At 48.6% G+C, this 19,337-nt stretch overlaps 2 protein-coding genes across 15 annotated transcripts in view; both read right to left on the bottom strand.

Annotated features, from left to right (window-relative positions):
* The window catches only part of CELF6 (CUGBP Elav-like family member 6), a 35,138-nt gene extending 20,594 nt beyond the window's left edge, over positions 1-14,544 (bottom strand). For 12 of the 14 annotated variants that reach the window (XM_054451531.2, XM_054451530.2, XM_063652716.1 and 9 more), the window contains exons 1-2: positions 14,270-14,544; positions 10,489-10,571 (exon numbers count right to left, since the gene is read on the bottom strand). In XM_054451531.2, the coding sequence (XP_054307506.1) occupies positions 10,489-10,571; positions 14,270-14,531 (345 nt within the window). In that variant the 5' untranslated portion in view covers positions 14,532-14,544. The remainder of the gene's footprint in view (positions 1-10,488; positions 10,572-14,269) is intronic. The other 2 variants (XM_054451539.2, XM_054451536.2) reach the window with 1 other exon arrangement.
* A 526-nt stretch (positions 14,545-15,070) lies between these two features.
* HEXA (hexosaminidase subunit alpha) overlaps positions 15,071-19,337 on the bottom strand; it is a 56,067-nt gene continuing 51,800 nt past the window's right edge. Inside the window, exons 14-15 of the mRNA XM_054451516.2 lie at positions 15,319-15,353; positions 15,071-15,198 (exon numbers count right to left, since the gene is read on the bottom strand). Coding sequence (XP_054307491.1) covers positions 15,095-15,198; positions 15,319-15,353 — 139 coding nt within the window. The 3' untranslated portion in view covers positions 15,071-15,094. The remainder of the gene's footprint in view (positions 15,199-15,318; positions 15,354-19,337) is intronic.

Below are 19,337 nucleotides of genomic sequence, written 5' to 3' on the forward strand. Positions count from 1 at the left end.
CATGCCACCAGGCCCGGCTGATTTTTGTATTTTTAGTAGAGACAGGGTTTCTCCATGTTGGCTAAGTTAGTCTTGAACTCCTGACCTCAAGTGATTCACCCGCCTCGGCCTCCCAAAGTGCTGGGATTACAGGCGTGAGCCACTGCGCCTGGCCAGATTCAATTTTTCAAATGAGGAAAACATTTCCCAAGCTGCTGTATCACTAGAGTCTCCACACTCACCTGCTCCATCCCCTCCCTAGGGTCCCCTTCCCTGAGGATGCTGGAGTTTTCCAAGGTGCCATTCTCAGCCCTTTTTGTCTGGCTCTTCCTACTTTTCTTGGATAGTCTCATCCACACTCACAGCCTCAGCTCCTCTCCACACAGGGATGACTTAGAGCTCTGTGTCTCCAGCCTGCATTCTCCTCTGAGCTTCAGAGCCATGTTACCAGCTGCCTGCTGGACATCCCCACTAGAAAGTCCCACAGGCGCCTTCACTCAACACACCCAAACAAGAGCTCTTTTTTTTTTTTGCCCCAATCTGATCCTCCCAGTCACCCAAGCTATAAGCCTGGAAAGCAGCTTGACTTCTCCTTCCATCCCTTCCCCGCTCCCACCAACTTCATCTTTTAATTCAGGGGTTCCTGATGAGGTGTAGATAAAAATCACCCAGGAACCAGATGAGGCTCTTAAGTTGGGGTATTGTATAATTTGAAAACGCTCCTAGGTGATTTCAATATATCCCCCCCACATTCCCATCCCCCAACCACCCTGAGTGAATTCATGATTGAATCCCCATCTCACCTTCCTCTCATGGGTGTTGTGGGGATCACATGAGGTAATGGGGACGCAAAAGGTCTTTGTAAACTGCCAAGAGCTGGGTGCGTGGGAGGTGAGGAATTATTGTTTGGGGGCAGGCAGCTGAGTGCCGGGAGGAAAAAACAGCAGCCTTCCCGTTCATGGAGGAAGGGGTACTGATGCCCATCTGGCCTGAGAAGGTGATGATCTGACCCCCTCCCCTCAGGAAATGCTCTGCTTCTGCACCAATCAGGGGCCACTCCATCCCTTACCAATATGCTCGTTGCCGAGACAACAGGCAGCTTCCTGTTACCATAGCCACAAGTGCTACCCAGTAACCATGGTAACGCCCTGGCAGTCACAGTTGAGCAATTTCCTTTGGATCAAATTTGGGGGTGGGAGGGGCAGGGAGGGCTTACTAAAAAAAAAAAAAAAATGGAAAGGAGAACAGGCCAAGCCTGAACCAACACAACTCCCCTCCCACCCAGGGCTCTGACACACCCACCCGCTGGTGGTGGAGCACCTACAGTGTACCAGGCTGTGGGTGGGGACGGAGACACCGACAGGACTCAGACTGCAGTCTAGAGGGGATGACAGATCAATCCAAGCAGATCAGGGCGAGCTTGACAGGTCTGGACTGGCCTGGACCAGGGACCAGGAGGACAGGACCCGTCCCTGGGCATGGCCACCTGTGATTGTGGAGGAGAGACCAAGACACAGAGCCATGGAGAGCAGAGACACAGGGAGAGATGAAGAAACACTGGCAGACAGAAATGATGTGAGAGAAAGACAGTCCTAGAAAGGGGCAAGGAAAGAGAGTTACTGGTGGAGAGGGGAAGGAAATGAGGAGATGAAGGGTCAGGAAGCGGGTGCAGGAGAGGCAGGGAGGAGCCTGGTAGGCAAGAAGGCCAAAAGAGTAGAAGCCTGGGGTGGGGGGCAGTGAGGGTGAGCAAGACCATCATTATTTTATTAGTTCTTAAATAGATCCTGAGAATTTCTCTCTGGAGCCTAGAGTGACGAGCACACGTGACAGCAGCAGTTTCCATGGCAGCTGCCTCCCTGGCTGTGTTTCCTGGGAGATGGTGCTTTGGGGGACACCCCCTTCTCTCCTCCCACCCACTTCACCACCCTTCAACAGAGAGTGGGCATCGGGTGGTACACACATGATCCCCCCTGGACCTGACTTAGGCGTTCCACCACTCAGGCATGCTGCCAGCATTTCCTGAATTCTGTGATGAGCCCCAGGCAGCCTTTCATGGGAGACAGTGATGGTCTGTATGGGGATCCTCTCTTCGTAGACTCACAGAGGGGAAGATAATGTCACCATTTCCTGAGAGCTGACTCTGTGCCGGGCCCTTCCTGGGACACTTTACATACATTATTCCTAAATCGTTCCATCCACTCTGCAAGGGAACACAGGTGTCCCCATATCATAGATGAGAAAGCTGAGGCTGAGGGAGGTGAAATCACTTGTCTAAGATCCCATGGTGGGTTTAAGTGGTTGAGCTGGGATTTATCCCCAGACCTGTCTGAGGCTGAAGCCCATGATTTTTGCATTGGAGTGCTGCTCAACTCCATTCTTAAGGCATGAACACAAATAGTGAGGCACAGAGGGACCAGGGCCTCGGGGGAGTGCACGGTCAAGAGCTGTGGAAGAGGCAGACTCCAGCTGAAGAAGCTGACTCAGGAAAGCTGCATAGAAGAGGCAATGTTTGATCTGAGCCTTGCAGGACTGGGGTCATTGGCCATGTAGAGGTAATACGAGAGGTAGAAGTGGTGGCTGAGCACGCTGAATGGCTGGGGTACGGACAGGGAGCTGCAAGCCTGAAGGAGCAAAGTTTCTGGTGAGCACTTGGCATGGGAGTAGCCAGGGTAGAGCAAATTTCTTCCTAGCAGATAGATGTGGATTTCAATCCTGGCTCTATCACTTGCTTCTCTAAGGTCTCTGAGCCTCAATATCCACACTAGTGAAGGGGGAATCATGATGTTACCTTGCAGCATTGTGATGAAAATGACAACTGCTAGATCTTAGTACATACCTCAGATATAAAAAGTTATGGTTTTTTGTTTGTTTTTTGAGACAGTTTCGCTCTTGTTGCCCAGGCTGGAGTGCAATGGCGTAATCTCGCCTCACCAAAACCTCCGCCTCCTAATTCAAGCAAGTCTCCTGCCTCAGCCTCCCGAGTAGCTGGGATTACAGGCATGTGCCACCATGCCCGGCTAATTTTGTATTTTTAGTAAAGACCAGGTTTCTCCATGTTGGTCAGGTTGGTCTTGAACTCCCGACCTCAGGTGATCCTCCCGCCTCGGCCTCCCAAAGTGCTGGGATTACAGGCGTGAGCCACCGCGCCTGGTCGGTTTTTGTTGTTGTTGTTATTGTTGTTAAGGATATGAAACTGAGAGGTAGGCAAGGGCCAGATTAGGGAAGGCTGTGAAAACTGCATCAAGGAATTTTGACTTTGACTTTGTTGTATTTCAAAGGCAATGAGGATCCAGGGGAGGGAAGGATTTTTAAATGTTTTTTTTTTTTAATTTTTATTTATTTATTTATTTTGGAGACTGCGTCTCACTCTATCACCCAGGTTGGAGTGCAGTGGCGTGATCTCAGCTCACTGCAATCTCCGCCTCCCAGGTTCAAGCAATTCTCCTGCATCTGCCTCCTGAGTAGCTGGGATTACAGACACCCGCCATCACGCCCAGCTAATTTTTGTATTTTTAGTAGAGACGGGGTTTCACCATGTTGGCCAGACTGGTCTCAAACCCCTGACCTGTGGTCTTACTCTGCTGCCCAGGCTGGAGTACAGTGGCGCCATCATAGCTCACTGCAAACTCCAAATCTTGGGCTAAGCAATTATTCTACTTCAGCCTCCCAAATAGCTAGGAATACAGGTACATGCCACCATGCCCAGCTAATTTTTAAATTTTTTGTAGAGACTGGGTCTCACTATGTTGCCCAGGATGGTCTTGAACTCCTGGGCTCAAGCGATCCTTGGACTTCATCCTTTCAAAGTGCTGGGATTACAGGTGTGAGCCGCTATGCCCAGCCAGGAAAGGGTTTTAAGTAGAGGAATCATCTAGTCAGTTTTGTCTTATGAAGGATCCCATAAGCTGTCACTATGTGGAGAAAGGATTGGAAAAAGAGTGATTAGAGGCAAGAAGATCAGTGGCGCAGGTGAGAGGTGAGTGTGACCTGGATAGAAGGAAATGAACAGATTTAACAGATGTGTAGGAAGAATTAACTGGACTATAGTTCTATCGGATATGTGGACCTGGGAAGAAGAGGGCATATTGGCTGAGTCTCAGGTTCATAGCTTGGGAGTTGGGGAAGGTGGGAGTTTGGGAGTTGGGGGCACAAGGAAGTCCCCAGGGGAAGAACCCAAGAGAATAAGAACAGAGTTGGGGAGAGCAGGGCTCTGAGACTTCAGTCCCCACAGAGCAGTGGTGATGGAGGACACCTGGGATTTAGGTATGTTATGTGTGGCTGGAGGAGAAAGAGAGCTGCCCCCATGAGCTTCCTGGGCAACCTATTATATATATATCTTGTTCCTGCCATGGGCAGAGGAGTGACATGGCAGTGGGATGAAGTAATCAGGAGTCCCCCTTGAGGAAAAGAGGACATTGCCTCCCGGGCTAAAAACATGTCCTGGGACTTCAGGTAAGCTCTTGCCCTGGCTGAGCACCTGTTCCCTTAAGAATTTCCCAGGTGGAGTCCAGGCCCATGTCTGCTTCACAACCCAGCCCTGGAGGGGAATTCAAGGGATAGAATGTCAGAGAGAACAACCTATTGCAGGCAATGGAGTGGGGAAGGTCAGAGGCCGCACAGACATGCACAGGGCACTGGACCTTCTGCCCCAGTGAGCAGAAGGGAGAGCAAGACCCTACCTAACCCTCTGCCCTGACTTGTCTAAAATTCCTCCCTTTGGGCTCAGCATCGCTCTTTTCAGATTCTTCTGCCCTGATGCCAACTATTCTTTTCACTGAGCACTGACACCCTCAGCACTCCTCATTCCATGGGAAGAGTTTATCAGAACGTTCTCAAGGAAGGGAACACTGGTAGGTCTGGGAAAGGTGTCAGGAGGTGCAGGGCAGAGTGGGACATAAAAAAACCAAACTTCATAATTTTTAGTACTTTGTTTTACCTCACCCCCCTCCTCTAATTCAATCCACTGTCAAGTCCCACTGGTTCTAGAATCTATGTGGATATCCTAAACAGCTCTGAAGTCTAACCTCTTCTCTCCTTTCCTGGCCTATCTCCAGCTCTAGGCCAGCATCACCATTCATCTGCACTCAAGCAACACTGCACTAAAGGGTCATCCAGCCTCCAGTATTGCTTCCTTTCCTACCCAACCTTCTTCACACCATAGCCAGAGTAATCTTTTTTTTTTTTTGAGACAGCCTCAACCTCCAGGGCTCAAGCAACCCTCCCACCTCAGCCTCTCAAGCAACCCTCCCACCTCAGCCTTCCAAGTAGCTGGGACTACAGGTGCACACCACCACACCTGGCTAATTTTCAAAAAACTTTTGTAGAGACGGGGTCTCACTATGTTGTCCAGGCTGGTCTCAAACTTCTGGGTTCAGCGATCCTCCAGCCTCAGCCTCCCAAAGTGCTGGGATTACAGGCATGAGCCACTATGCCTGGCCCAGAGTAATCTTTTGAAACTAGTCTCTTACTCTTCTCTGCTTAAAATCCACCTCTGTTCCCCCATTGCAAGCCTCCTGTTAAAGCCCAAGATTCTAAGACTGGCTGTCAAAACTTGTGAGTCTTGCTTCCACTGCTGCCCAACATGCACGATTCTCTCTACCCATGTGGAGCCTTAGCCATCTTTGCTAGACACCTTCTCTGCCAGTGTTCACACTGTCCCCAAATTTTCTTGTCTTTTAGGTTTCTAGATCCTCAAATATGATAAAATATGATCATGATTCAGCTCAGATAACATCTCCTCTGCAAAGCATCTACTCCCTCCCCACTTCTTTTTATTCTTTTCTTTATTCCTTTATTTATTAATTTTTATTTTGTATTTTTGTATTTTTAGTAGAGACGGGGTTTCACCATGTTGGCCAGGCTGGTCTCAAACTCCTGACCTCAAGTGATCCGCCCCCCTCGGCCTCCCAAAGTGCTGGGATTACAGGTGTGAACCACCGCGCCTGGCCTTTTCCTTTATGGTTTGACTCTGGGACTCCCTCCCCAATTCTGGTCTCTCTTTTACTTGCCCAGATGTATGCCTGAGTGAGATGCAATGAGGCTCATTTTTTTTTTTTTTTTTTGACACGGAGTCTCACTCTGTCACCCAGGCTGGAGTGCAGTGGTGCGATCTCAGCTCACTGCAAGCTCCGCTCCCGGGTTCACGCCATTCTCCTGCCTCAGCCTCCTGAGTAGCTGGGACTACAGGCACCCGCCACCACGCCCTGCTGATTTTTTGTATTTTTAGTAGAGACGGGGTTTCACCGTGTTAGCCAGGATGGCCTCAATCTCCTGACCTCGTGATCCGCCCACCTCCGCCTCCCAAAGTGCTGGGATTACAGGCGTGAGCCACCACGCTCGGCCAGTGAGGCTCATTTTTAAGAAGCATCTTGAGGGCAAAGACTCAGACTCATTCATGAAGTGGTTGCTAGCACATACAGTGCCTTCCTGTAAATTATAAAAAGGCACTCCCCAACCCTGGGATGAATGAGAAAAAATGTGCCCTTTCCTCTGGGCTGACAAAGCCTCGAAATAATGTGCATGACTTGGTCAATAGAGCATGGGTGGATTTTTGCCCCCATCTGCCCTCTCCACCCAGGCTGTTTTGTGCAGGGCACAACTTGCAAAAGCAAATGCACTCCCCTACTCAGTAACATCTGCCTCCTTCACAGTGTTTGAAGGACTGGCTTCCCAAAGGAAGGGAAGTCAGGAACAGGGGAATAAACAAATAGGGAGGCACCTTCTGCATCCCAGAAGTGGGGCTGAGGCTAGGCCTCACCCTCTTCAGGTGGATTCTGGAGCATAAAGTGAGGCTAAAAGAAGGAATTCTGGCTTCATCAGGAAGAGGCTGCAGGAGGTGGGAGCCAGGTGGGACAGACCAACCGAGATTTGAAGGAGTTCTCAAATAGGGAGGCAAGCTTTCACAGGGGACAGAAATTGGCAGGGGACAAATGGAGAGGAGCCAAGCAAGAGAAGGTCTTAGTCCATCAGAATCCATGAAATTCTTGGCCGGTAGTGGTGGCTCACGCCTGTAATCCTAGCACTTTGAGAGGCTGAGGAGGGCAGATCACTTGAAGTCAGGAGTTCAAAACCAGCCTGATCAACATGGTGAAACCCCGTCTCTACTAAAAATACAAAAAAATTAGCTGGGCCTGGTGGTGGGTGCCTGTAATCCCAGCTATTTGGGCGGCTGAGGCAGGAGAATCACTTGAACCCTGGAGGTGGAGGTTGCAGTGAGCTGAGATGGCACCACTGCACTCCAGCCTGGGTGACAGAATGAGGCTTTGTCTCAAAAAAACACAAAAAAACAAAAAACAAACTATGAAATTCCCCCTGGGGTTTCAGACTTCTCTCTCTGGGGGCTGACCTAGCCTTTTCTGGTCCCATGGTGACAGTCCAGCCTGATGCCAGCAGGAATTCAGATTAAAGTCTTGTCCCTGCTTCTCCAGCAGGTGGCAGCTGTGCTCAGGACCCGGTGGCAGCAGACTGCTGGGCACTCCTCCTCCATGCTGGTGGGCCTAAGGCCAGGTGACTAAAGTTGCTGCTGTCCCTGGCAGGCCCAGAGGAAAGATTGATGGCACAGGCATTGCTGAGGCTGGCCAACACAGCCATTGATTTTCATTTAGGAGAATAATTAAATATTAATTTTCACTTTGTTAAGCTGGAGAGGGTGAATAAAGCCAATGCTGACAGTATCAGAGGAAGCCAGGCCATGTTGGAGACCTGCAGATGAAACAGTGAGAGGGGGAAGATGTCCCCAGTCACCATTCTCTCCAGAACCTAAGACCCCTGTCTGCTACCTCGTTGTCTCAGGTCACAGTACAGTGGTTAAGTGAATGAGTTCTAGGGCCAGATTAGCTGGGCCCAAAGTCCAGATCTTCCCATTATTAACTATATGACCTTGGGCAAGTCACTTGATTCTTATGACTTAGTTTTATCACCTGTAAAATGGGAATGCCAATAATAATACCTTATTTAGTCCTGGCACGGTGGCTCATGCCTGTAATCCCAGCATTTTGGGAAGCCAAGGTGGGTGGATCACTTGAGGCCAGAAGTTCAAGACTAGCCTGGCCAACATGGTGAAACCTCATCTCTACTAAAATTACAAAAATTAGTTGGGCAGAGCCCTGTGTCTTGTGGAGGAGAGATTTTTTTCCTCTCAAAGTCTATCTTAATTTTTTTGGGGGGACCTCCCATTTCCTTTCAGGGTAAAGCCTGGCATTCAAAGTTTCATCTTCAACTGCTGCCCTCTGTAGATCTTCCCTCCAGCTTCCCTCCATGCTCACGTAGGCCTCCCCCCACAGTGCCAGCCGCATTTCACACCCACCTGTTCCTTCTGTGTCTGCACCTTTACCATGCTGTTTCCCACATGGAATGTTACAGCTTGTCTCATTGACTCTCAGTTCTAGCAGCAGAAGTCATTTGCTCCCATGATTAGATGAATGATGAGTTCTACTCCTACTCCTACTAATGCTGCTGTTACTATTACTGTTACTATCACTACTACCACCAGCTAACTCGTATCAAGTGCTTATTTTCTGCCAAGAACAGCATTGAGTACTTTAGTTCACTTAATGACTTAGCTCATTTAACCACGACAACAACCCTATGAGTTTAACTCTACAGATGAGGAAACTTAGGCTTAGCAGTAAAGGCTTGCCCAAAGTCACAAAGCTAGTGAGTGGTGGGGCCTGGATCCACACCCAGGTTTCTCTGGCTCAGGAGCTTGCATACAGAGGATCAGTGATGGTGACAAATTGGTGTTACTTGGCACTTAGTCCCCAAAAGTGAGGTTAAAGGTGCTTCAGCTACTGTGCTTGGTTCTAGGAGCTGTCACCCCATTAACAGCTTGATTAGCTCTTGGCGAAGCTTGCTCCATTGCTTGGCAGCTCCAATTCAGAGAAGTGACTTCTTTATACTGAGCCGAAATCAGTGTCTATTTCTTATTATATTAACTGATCCGAATCTTGCCTTCTGGGACCACTCATAGAAAACCAAACCCCTCTTCTAGAATCTGAAGGTAGTTACCCCAACCCCAACAGTAGTACTTATTGAGATCTTACTCTGTGCCAGGCACTTGCTAAGCCTCAAGTAATCCTCACTACAGCCAAGTGAGCTAGGTGTTAGTATAACCCACTCCTCATATCTAAAGAAACTGAAGCTCAGGAGTCCAAGTAACGTACCCAGAGACACAGAACTGATAAATGGCAGAGCTGGGATTCAAATCCAGGTCTGTGAGACTCAAAACCCAGTGTTTTTTTTGTTTTTTTGTTTTGTTTTTGTTTTTGTTTTTTTTTTGAGACTGAGTCTCACTTTGTTGCCCAAGCTGGAGTGCAGTGGCATGATCTTGGCTCACTGCAACCTCTGCCTCCCAGGTTCAAGTGATTCTCTTGCCTCAGCCTCCCAAGTAGCTGAGACTACAGGCATCTGCCACCATGTCCAGCTAGTTTTTGTATTTTTAGTAGAGACGGGGTTTCGCCATGTTGGCCAGGCTGGTCTCGAACTCCTAACCTCAGGTGATCTTCCCGCCTTGTCCTCCCAAAGTGCTAGGATTACAGGCGTGAGCCACCACACTCGGCCTCAAAAACCAGTATTTGTAATTATTAGCTTATGATGCCTCCTTATTAAAGTCCCTCTAAGCCCTGTCTCCTCCAGTTAAATCATCCCAACTCTTCCAAACTATTATTCCAAATATATTTTGTGTCTTTACTTCATCCTCGTCTCTTTCTTGTAAACAAACGACTCTCTTAAATTTGAGAGGCCTAGAACTGGACATAGTCCCAAGTTTGGCCTGTGAATGGCATTTAAACAGTGCTCTGTTCTAGACACACCACTTCTTGGACAAGAGAAAACAAGGCTGTATAGTATGACTTGCTCTTGGTAAACCCATGCTAATTACTAACAATCACCCCTTCATTCTGCCATATGGTCAGTAGGTCCCACCTTGCCTTTTGTTGGGTGATTATCCATTAGCCAAGACCGGACCAGGTACGATTGGTGCCTACAAGCCTAGCTGCCTGTAGAATCAGGTCTCCCCTAACTTTAGCCAAGTGTTTGCAGTGTGGAGGGAAGACAATCTTAGTGAGTCAAGGCACCAAAAATAACCATTACAGGAAAAGGACTAGAGAGAAGTTCCAGCAAGGACCTTAGGACTAGAGAAAATGGGCTACCAGTCCAGCAGAACCTCTACCCCAGGTATCTGCATACCTGCTCACACCAGTGACAAGTGACACCCAAAGCCATAATTTTAGCCAAGGTGAATAAATTCTAGCTTAGCCCTCAACACTGATGCCTCTCCTAAAAGATGGGTGGAATGCCTGGCCCAAGGATCTTGAGCCCCTGTTTTGAGCCAGAACATTGGATGTAACAAAGAATTTGTTGCTGTTCAGGGTATAGGAAGCCCTCTCCTAGAAAGATGACTCTGCTTCTAGTTCTCTGTCCCAACCCAGCCCCCACATGCTGCTTTGGCATGCACACAGGGCACTGTCCCCAGCCTGAGGTGATTCCCACCCCCCAACCTGGAGGACTTACCCCTGGCAGGGTCTTCTGCTCGTGCAGTGCACTCTGGGCCTTGAGAGCAGAGTCCCGGGCGCAGTAGGTGAGGAAGGCACAGCCTGAGGAGGAAGAGGCTGGCTCAGGGGGTTTCCTGAAACCCCCAACTATTCTTCTTTGAAATACCCCACTAAGTTGACAAACTTAAGGCCACTCTCCTTTAAACAAGGACTCTGCTTTTTGAGAAGCCCTCTCTGCCTCCCACCTCTGGAGGGAGGGGCTTCATGTGCCTGGGGACCAGTGTCCCAGGCTCTGGCTCCCTTTCATTTGCTCCTGGCATCCTGCCCAGAGAACATATGTACCCACACCCAGTCACATGTGCATACAATCCCACATCTCCCCTCCCCACTCCAGTCACAAGTCCTGTTGGGGTTAAACCTCCCTAAGCAGCTTTATCATCATCTTTAACCCAGACTTCCCCTTCCTTTTTGGATTCAGACTCATGGAGTCTCCCAGGATCAGCCTCAATTCCTTCCCAACTCAGTTTCAGATGTGAGGAGGCAAAAGAGTAAAAGAAGGGTTGGGAGCCAACCCCAGGAGCCCCCAGCTCTTTTCCATATCTCCCTCCCCTAAGTTTGAAGCTGGGGAATGGATTGATTTGAGACTTAGAAGATGGGATTGGTTTAAGGGCTTCCCATAGGTGGGAGTTTCCAGGGACCCCCTAATCCTGTTCAAGGATCTTGATCTGTCAACCCTCCTAGGGCTTTGAGGTAGGGCCTCTTAAAGAGTTATTGTGCCTCAAATCTGGCTCCTCTAAAAGGGCCAGCATATATGGGTCAGCAAAGAGGTCTAGGTTGAGCCAAAGGGTCAAGTTTAGCCCTCTCCTTGTTCAGCCTCAGGACCTGTAGCCTGCTAGGAAGCACTGAAGCAGCACTCCCCTCCTTTCCAACAGTCACTGAGCACTCATTCATTCAGAAAATATTTATTGAACACTTACTTATTATGGTGGGGCATTTTGATGAGCTTGGGGATAGAGTGGCAACAAGACAGACACATTCCCTGCCCTCATGGGGATTAGACAAATCATGAGGGACCCCTAAACGAGTCCAAAGGGTTGAGTAATGTCTCAAAGAAGGCCTTGAGTCCTCGAGAACAAGAACACTGAGTCCTTAACAATCAGGTGATGAAAAGGACAGTGATTATTTCAGACAGAGGGAAAAGCATATATGAAGACTGAATCAAGAATTTGGTGTGTTGGGGAAATGGATAGAAGGTTAGTGTGGCTGGAGGCTGGTGCATGGGGGCAGAGTGGCTAGTGAGGTATGCAGGAATCAAGTCATATGTAGCCTTGTGGGCCTCAGTTGGATTTTGAACTTTTTCCTAAGAGCAATAGAGAGCCACTTTAAAGGGTTTTAAGCAGATCTGTGAGATGATAAGATCTGTTTTCAAAACGAGCCTTCTGAGTGTAGGAGGGAGAAGGACTGAAGGAGGAGAAAGTGGATATGGTGAGCCATTAGGAACTTGGGGCAGATTTCCACTTAGACCTCAGCAGATTAGAAAGGCAAATGAGAGCATTTTTTTCTGGCCTCTTCTACAGGGCTGCCCCCTTAAGATGGGTTTATTGTCGGACATTCATTGAGTTAAAGGGAACTTAGAGAACTGAGCAAAACTCTTATCACATCAACAGGGAAACTGAAGCCCAGAGAGTGGGTCAGTGGCAGGGCAGGATTTGGAATGTCTTAACTCCCAAGCTGGGGTTGTTTTCAAAGCACTGTGGCTGCCTGCCTCGGTACCCAGCCATCAAAAGGAAAATGAGTCACTGTTGCTGGGGAGAGGATGAGGAAGATGTTGACTTGGAGACCCTCCACAATCATCTTGGAAGGCAACACTTGCCTTGGAGAGTTGTGATTTAGTTTGGAAATAAATCACCAAACACCTGATTCCACTTACATCCCTGCTCTGTGTTTTGCCACCAACCCATATCACCTGACGTCCAAACCGGGCAGGTTGCCTGTCTGAAAGGCTCAGGGGACCAGTTGCTGCCTAAAGAAGCCCCATGTGAACTAGCCAGGATAGAGGGTGGAAGAATGAAGGAAAGAAAAGACAGAGAAGCATGGTTTGAGAGACAGATGAATGAAAATAACAGGCAGAATTAGAGCTAAATGAAAAGAGAGAGGATGAGGGAACAGTTCAGAGACTGATGGTGAGAAGAGTGAGATTTAAGGGTATTCTATACACTTCCCTTATTGTACAGATGGCCTACAAAGATTAGCTTTGTACTTACATACTGAAATCAATGTCTAAAAATAAGAAAATGAGTTGCTATAGAGGGATGGACAGACAGGCAGGTAGTGGGAGTGCATTAGAAGGACTCTAGATGGTGTGGTATTGTCCTTTCATACACCCATTAACACAATCCCAGCCCAAAGGGTGGAAGCTGTACTCCTAGCCAGATGGTCCTAGCCCTTCTATTGGCATTTTCTCGAAGTGCCTACATTAGTGTGCCAAGGAAGCCTACAAGGCCTTCCAGTTGAAGAGGTGGCAGTCTGATTCCAGCTCTCAGTCCTTAGGAATGTACCTTTAGCTGTTACCCAAGGCCTACCACTCCTCTCTTAGGAAGACCATGGAGGATAGTTGGTGACTCTTTCCCAGCAAAAACGTGAAGCCACAGCATGGTGGTGGTGGTCGGGGAGGAGATAAGAGTGTTTCTTCTCAAATCATCTCCCCTTCTGCTGCCCACGTATGACATGTGACTCTGGCTCTCTTACTCCAGCCCTGCCTGGACAGACTTTTCTGCATGTAAACAAGCCTCCTCCCTCTCTCTACAGGAAGAAAGGGGTGTGGCCGAACAGGACCGTGGTGCCTGTATCTCTCTAGAAAGGGCAGGGAGAAGATCTCCTTCTGTCTCTTCAGCCTGACTCACCCTGAGAATGGGTCTGGACTGGGACCAGCCTGCGAGGGAGGGAAAGAAAGAGGCCATAAAGAGGATTGGGGAGGAGCAAAGAAGAGGCACAGGAGTGGGGGGATTAGAGAAGGAAAGAAGTGTGGATTTAGCTGAGAGAAATCCAAGAAGAAAGGGACACAGGGTGGCAGGAGTTCCCAGCTGAGGTCAGGGTTCTGAACTGAAATCAGAAGAGGTAGAGTGCATTGGGATTCTGGCGAAGGGCAGGAGAGATTGGGGCTATTGTTGAACATGAGGGGGGTATCTGGAACTGAGAGCCTCCTGGGAATTGAATTGGATTTTGTGTTAGACAGGTCTGGGTTCTGAAGAAGGGGAGGGTTTGGGTCTGCGGTGTTTTATATTGGCAGTCTGAGAGTCAAAAGAAGGCTCTTGAGGGGGATGGCTGAACTAGGAGGCCAGAAGGAGGGGTACAAGTCCCAGATATGCATGTGGGTGGTTAGGCCTGAGTGAGGTGCCACCAGATGGAGGATTCAGGAATGTTTGGGTTCAGGGTTTGGGAAATTGAGGGTCTTTGAGATCTAGAAGGTGGAATAAGTTTTCAAATTCCAGAATTTTAGGTCTGATGGGAGAGGTGGCGGAAAGGTCCAGCTGAAAGGCAGGGACTGCTGGGATGTGAGAGGTGGAGGCCAGGAATTTGGAGGTTAGAGTGGAGAACATGTTAGGGGACCAGAGTGATAATCAGAGGGAGGATGTCAGAGAGAAAATTCTGTGATCTGGGAAGGGGGCTGGGCTGAGGTGGGGCTGATATTGGACTGGTGTTGGACTGGCTCTCGGCAGGGCTAGGGCTGGGGCTGGGCTGGGGTCGGGCCACACTCTAATCAGATTGGGGCTGGGCTGGGCTGGGCTGACCCCGCGCACCTTTGTGGAGGCCGGTGAGCCGGTCCTTCAGCACCGTCAGCTCGTAGATGCGGCCGAACTCCTCGAACAGCGGCTTGAGGTCCTGCTCGTCCAAGCCCCGCGGGATCTGCCCCACGAAGAGCTTGATGGCGTCGTGGTCCTTCATGGGTACGGCAGGACCGGGGTTTAGCCCGCTCATGCCGACGCCGCTGTCCGCGGTGCTGAAACCCAGGCGCGGGCCGGGGCCAGAGGGCTGCGCTGACCCTCCCGGCGCCGCGGCCATGTCCCCGCCCTGTCAGCCCTCCCGCCGGTCCCACCGGTCCCGCCTGTCCCGCCGTCCCCTCCCTGGACCGGTGGCGAGGGCCAGGGGGAGGGGGCGGGGCCCGGGCGGAGAGGGCGGGGGGCTGCCCAGGGGGCGGGGTCCGGGTGGAGGGGCGTAGAGGGGGTGGGGCGGGCAGGAAAGGGGCGGGGCCGGGGCGGGGCGGGCCCGGGCCGAGGTGGCGGCAGAACGCTGGGGTCTGGCTTGAGGTCCCCGTGCGGCTTTCTCTGGGCTCCCGCCCGAGCTCTCCCGGAGCCGAGCCCCGAGCGAGCCCCAGCCCCCATGCTTGGTGACGTCAGGCAGCTGGCCGCCGAGTCTACGCAAATGATTTGCATAATGAGGAAGCAGCGGCCAATCAGAGTGGGGGTTGACTGGGCTCGCCGGGGGCGGGAGGGGCGGCTGGGCTCATGCGCTCCTGCTCGCCATGGCAACCGGACCCTCGAATGCCCTGTGTGTGTCGAGTGTGTGCGGGCGTGGCCGTAGATCGCGCGTGTGCGCCTTGGGCCGCGTGAGGGGAAGCAGCTTCGTCATGCGTGATGGTGTCTGCCGGAGTCGGGGCTAATCCCCACCGCACACACAGGCACACAGAGGCACACGCAGGCACACACACCTCCAAACGCTGGAGCGTTTCCTGCGGGGGTGGATGGGGATTTCTCTTTTCTATTCCCACTATCGAGCCAGTCCCTCGCAGCCAATCCCACCCCGCCCCATCACACATCTCTGTCTTCGGTGTCTTTAACCACTTTCTTACTCCTGAGCATCAGACACGTTCGTCTCCCTTGCAGCCTTAAAAAGAAAGAAAGAATAAAATAAAAACCCCTTAAACAGTCCTTGAACACGGATTCCTCCTTAGGAGAGTGAGGGAACTTAGCCGTATTTACTCAGAACCCATTATGCACCAGGTGCCCGGTTCATCCCAGTTCTGTGAACTCAGGAGTGTTCTCTTTTTCCGGAAAAGGAAGCTGAGGTTCTGAGGGTCGAGGAGGTTAGGGCCAGGTCCACCCCAACATTTGTTGGGCCCAGCGCAAAAGAAGAAATGGAAATCGACATACTGTGTGTCTAAATATTTAAAAGATACAAATCAAATTACAATTTGTTAAATATTTTCCCCTCTTATTTTCACAAATACAGGTTCAGAATTACGAAAATGAAAGACATATGTACAGCTACGCTTTTTATATGACTGAAAGTTGGCAAAATATCAGAGCTGATGGAATTTTATTACTGTGGCACATGTCTAGGTATTCTCTTGATGGATCAGTGATGTTTGCACAAAGTAGTAATACAATGTTTGGATAAAGACACATACTTCATAAATTATATATTTAGTCCATAATATATTTTCATGCCTCTTTCAGTAAAATTGCTAATTATTTTAATAGAGATTTCCTTTTTTTTTTTGATAGGTTATCATTCTGTCACCCAGGCTGTAGTGCAGTGGTGCGATCTAAGATCACTGCAGCCTCAACCTCCTGGGTTCAAGCGATCCTCCCACCTAAGCCTCCCGAGTAGCTGGGATGACAGGTGCAGGCTACCATGCCTGGATAATTTTTTTTTCTTTTTTTTTTTTTTTGTAGAGATGGGGGTTTCACCATTCTGCCCAGGCTTGTCTAGAACACTCCTGAGCTCAAGTGATCCACCCACCTCGGTGCCCCAGAGTGCTGGGATTACAGGAGTATGCCACTGCACCTGGCCTAATAGAGATTTTAACATAACTTGTGTCCATTGACTATTCTAAGAAACTGCTCGAGACCAGCAGTAGCAACTGGAATCATCAAAAAGTTCTTAAAACAATATTCAATTCAGAAGCAAATCATGATTTTTAAATGATTTATTTTTCTGGCTGAGCGTGGTGACTCACACCTGTAATCCCAGCACTTTGGGAGGCCAAGGCGGGCAGATCACTTGAGGTCAGGAGTTTAAGACCAGCCTGGCCAACATGACAATATCCCGTCTCTACTAAAAATACAAAAATTAGCCAGGCATGGTGGCAGGCTCCTGCTACTCTGGAGGCTGAAGCAGGAGAATCGCTTGAACCCAGGAGGTGGAGGTTGCAACGAGCCGAGATCGTGTCACTGCATTCCAGCCTGGGCGACAGAGTGAGACTCCATCTCAAAAAAAAAAAAAAAAAAAAGCAGCAGCAAATTATGATTTTCAAAAATTATTTTTCTGGTGGGATGCGGTGGCTCACACCAGTAACCCCAGCACTTCAGGAGGCTGAGGTGGGTGGATTGCTTGAGATCAGGAGTTTGAGACCAGCCTGGCCAACATGGCAAAATCTCATTTTTACTAAATGAATAAATAAATAAAATAAATTATTTTTCTCCTTTAACAGAAAGTTACTCCTTGTAATAAGTTGACCATGAAATGGGTTACTGGAACATTTCATTTTCATTCAGTCCTATTTAATTAATTTTTTTTTTTTGAGACGGAGTCTTGCTCTGTCGCCCAGGTTGGAGTGCAGTGGCCCGATCTCAGCTCACTGCAAGCTCTGCCTCCCGGGTTCATGCCATTCTCCTGCCTCAGCCTCCTGAGTAGCTGGGACTATAGGTGCCTGCCACCACGCCCAGCTAATTTTTTTTGTATTTTTAGTAGAGATGGCATTTCACCATGTTAGCCAGGATGGTCTCGATCTCCTGACCTCATGATCTGCTTGCCTAGGCCTCCCAAAGTGCTGGGATTACAGGTGTGAGCCACCACGCCTGGCCCAGTCCTATGTATTTTTTTAAATTTTTACCCCAAAAGTAGTAAAACAATTCAAAAAGCAGACCAAAGTTCTCTGCAGAAAAAGAAAAATACAGTAAAAAATTTCCTTGAGGCTTCCTCTTTGATCCATATATTATTTATAAATGTATTGTTCAGTTTCTAAGTGTTTGGAGATTTGCCTATTATTTTTCTGTTATTGATTTCTAGTTTGAGTCCATTGTGGTCAGAACACACTGTGTATAATTTCAATTTTTTTTTTTTCTTGAGATGGAGTCTCGCTTTTGTCACCCAGGCTGGAGTGCAGTGGCGCGATCTCGGCTCACTGCAACCTCTGCTTCCTGGGTTCAAGCAATTCTCCTGCCTCAGCCTCCTGAGTAGCTGGGATTGCAGGCACCCGCCACCATGCCCAGCTAATTTTTGTACTTTTAGTAAAGACGGGGTTTCACCATGTAGTCCAGTCTGGTCTCCAACTCCTGACCTCAGGTGATCCGCCTGCCTCAGCCTCCCAAAGTGCTGGGATTACAGGTGTGAGCCACTGAGCCTGGCCTCAATTCTTTTGCATTTGTTGAGGTTTGTTTTGCTACCCTCAGAATATGGTCTACCTTGGTAAATATTTTGTTGATGTTTGAAAAGAATGTGTATTCTGTTGTTGAGTGCAGTGTTCTATAAATGCTGATTACATTCTGTTAGTTAATGGTGTTATTGAGTTCTTCTACATGCTTGCTGAAGTTTTTTTTTTTTTTTTTTTTTTTTTTTTTTGAGACTGAGTATCACTCTGTCACCCAGGCTGGAGTGCAGTGGTGTGATCTCGGCTCACTGCAACCTCTGCCTCCCAGGTTCAAGTGATTCTCTTGCCTCAGCCTCCTGAGTAGCTGGGACTATAGGCATGCACCCCCACACCTAGCTAATTTTTTTTTTTTTTGAGACAGAGTCTCGCTCTGTCATCCAGGCTGCAGTGCAGTGGCACTATCTTGGCTCACTGCAACCTCTGCCTCCCAAGTTCAAGCAATTCTCCCACCTCAGCCTCACAAGTAGCTGGGACTACAGGCGCCTGCCACCACACTCAGCTATTTTTTTTGTATTTTTAGTAGAGATGGGGTCTCACCATGTTGGCCAGGGTGGTCTCAAACTCCTGACCTCAAGTGATTGGCTCCCCTTGGCCTCCCAAAGTACTGGGATTAAAGGTGTGGGCCACTGTGCCCAGCCTTGTATTTTTAGTAGAGAAGCGGTTTCACCATGTTGGCCAGGCTGGTCTTGACCTCCTGACCTCAAGTGATCTGCCCACCTCAGCCTCCCAAAGTGCTGGGATTACAAGTGAGAGCCACTGTGCCTGGCCCTATATGCTTGCTGATTTTGTCTAGTTGTTTTATCAGTTGTTGAGAGAAAGGTGTTGAAGGCTTCAATTGTAATTGTGGATTTGTCTATTTATCCTTTCAGTTCCACTAGTTTTTGCCTCACATATTCTGTAGCTCTGTCATTTGGGGCATAAACATTAAAAACTGTGATGCCTTGATGAATTGATACTTTTATTATTATGCAATGTCACTCTGTTCTTGGTAAGCTTTTTGCGTGGAGAGCTACTTTATATAGCAATTTATGTTTTCTTTTGATTAATCTTTGCAAAATATACCTTTTTCTATCCTTTTACTTTCAAGCTACATATATAGCTGTATTTAAGTGAGTTTATTTTAGACAGCATATAATTGGGTCATTTTTTTAAAGTCCACTCTACTAATCTTTGTCTTAGTTGACATATTTAGACCATTTACGTTTAATGTAATTATTGGTATTACAGGTGTGAGCCTGTAATTTACATTTACATTTAATTAACATTTACATTTAATGTAATTATTGGTATGTTAGGGCTTAAGTCTGTCACTTAATTTTTTGTTTTCTTTTTGTTGCCTACGTTCTTCATTTCTCTTTGCTTTATCTTTCTTCTTCTTCTTTTTTTTTTTTTTTTAGAGATGGGGTCTTGCTATGTTGCCCAGAATGGTCTCAAACTCCTGGCCTCAAGCAATCCTTCCACTTTAGCCTCCCAAGTAGCTATTATTACAGGCATGA

The sequence above is a fragment of the Pongo pygmaeus genome, chromosome 16 (assembly GCF_028885625.2).
Source record: "Pongo pygmaeus isolate AG05252 chromosome 16, NHGRI_mPonPyg2-v2.0_pri, whole genome shotgun sequence".
NCBI classification, from domain to species: domain Eukaryota; kingdom Metazoa; phylum Chordata; class Mammalia; order Primates; family Hominidae; genus Pongo; species Pongo pygmaeus.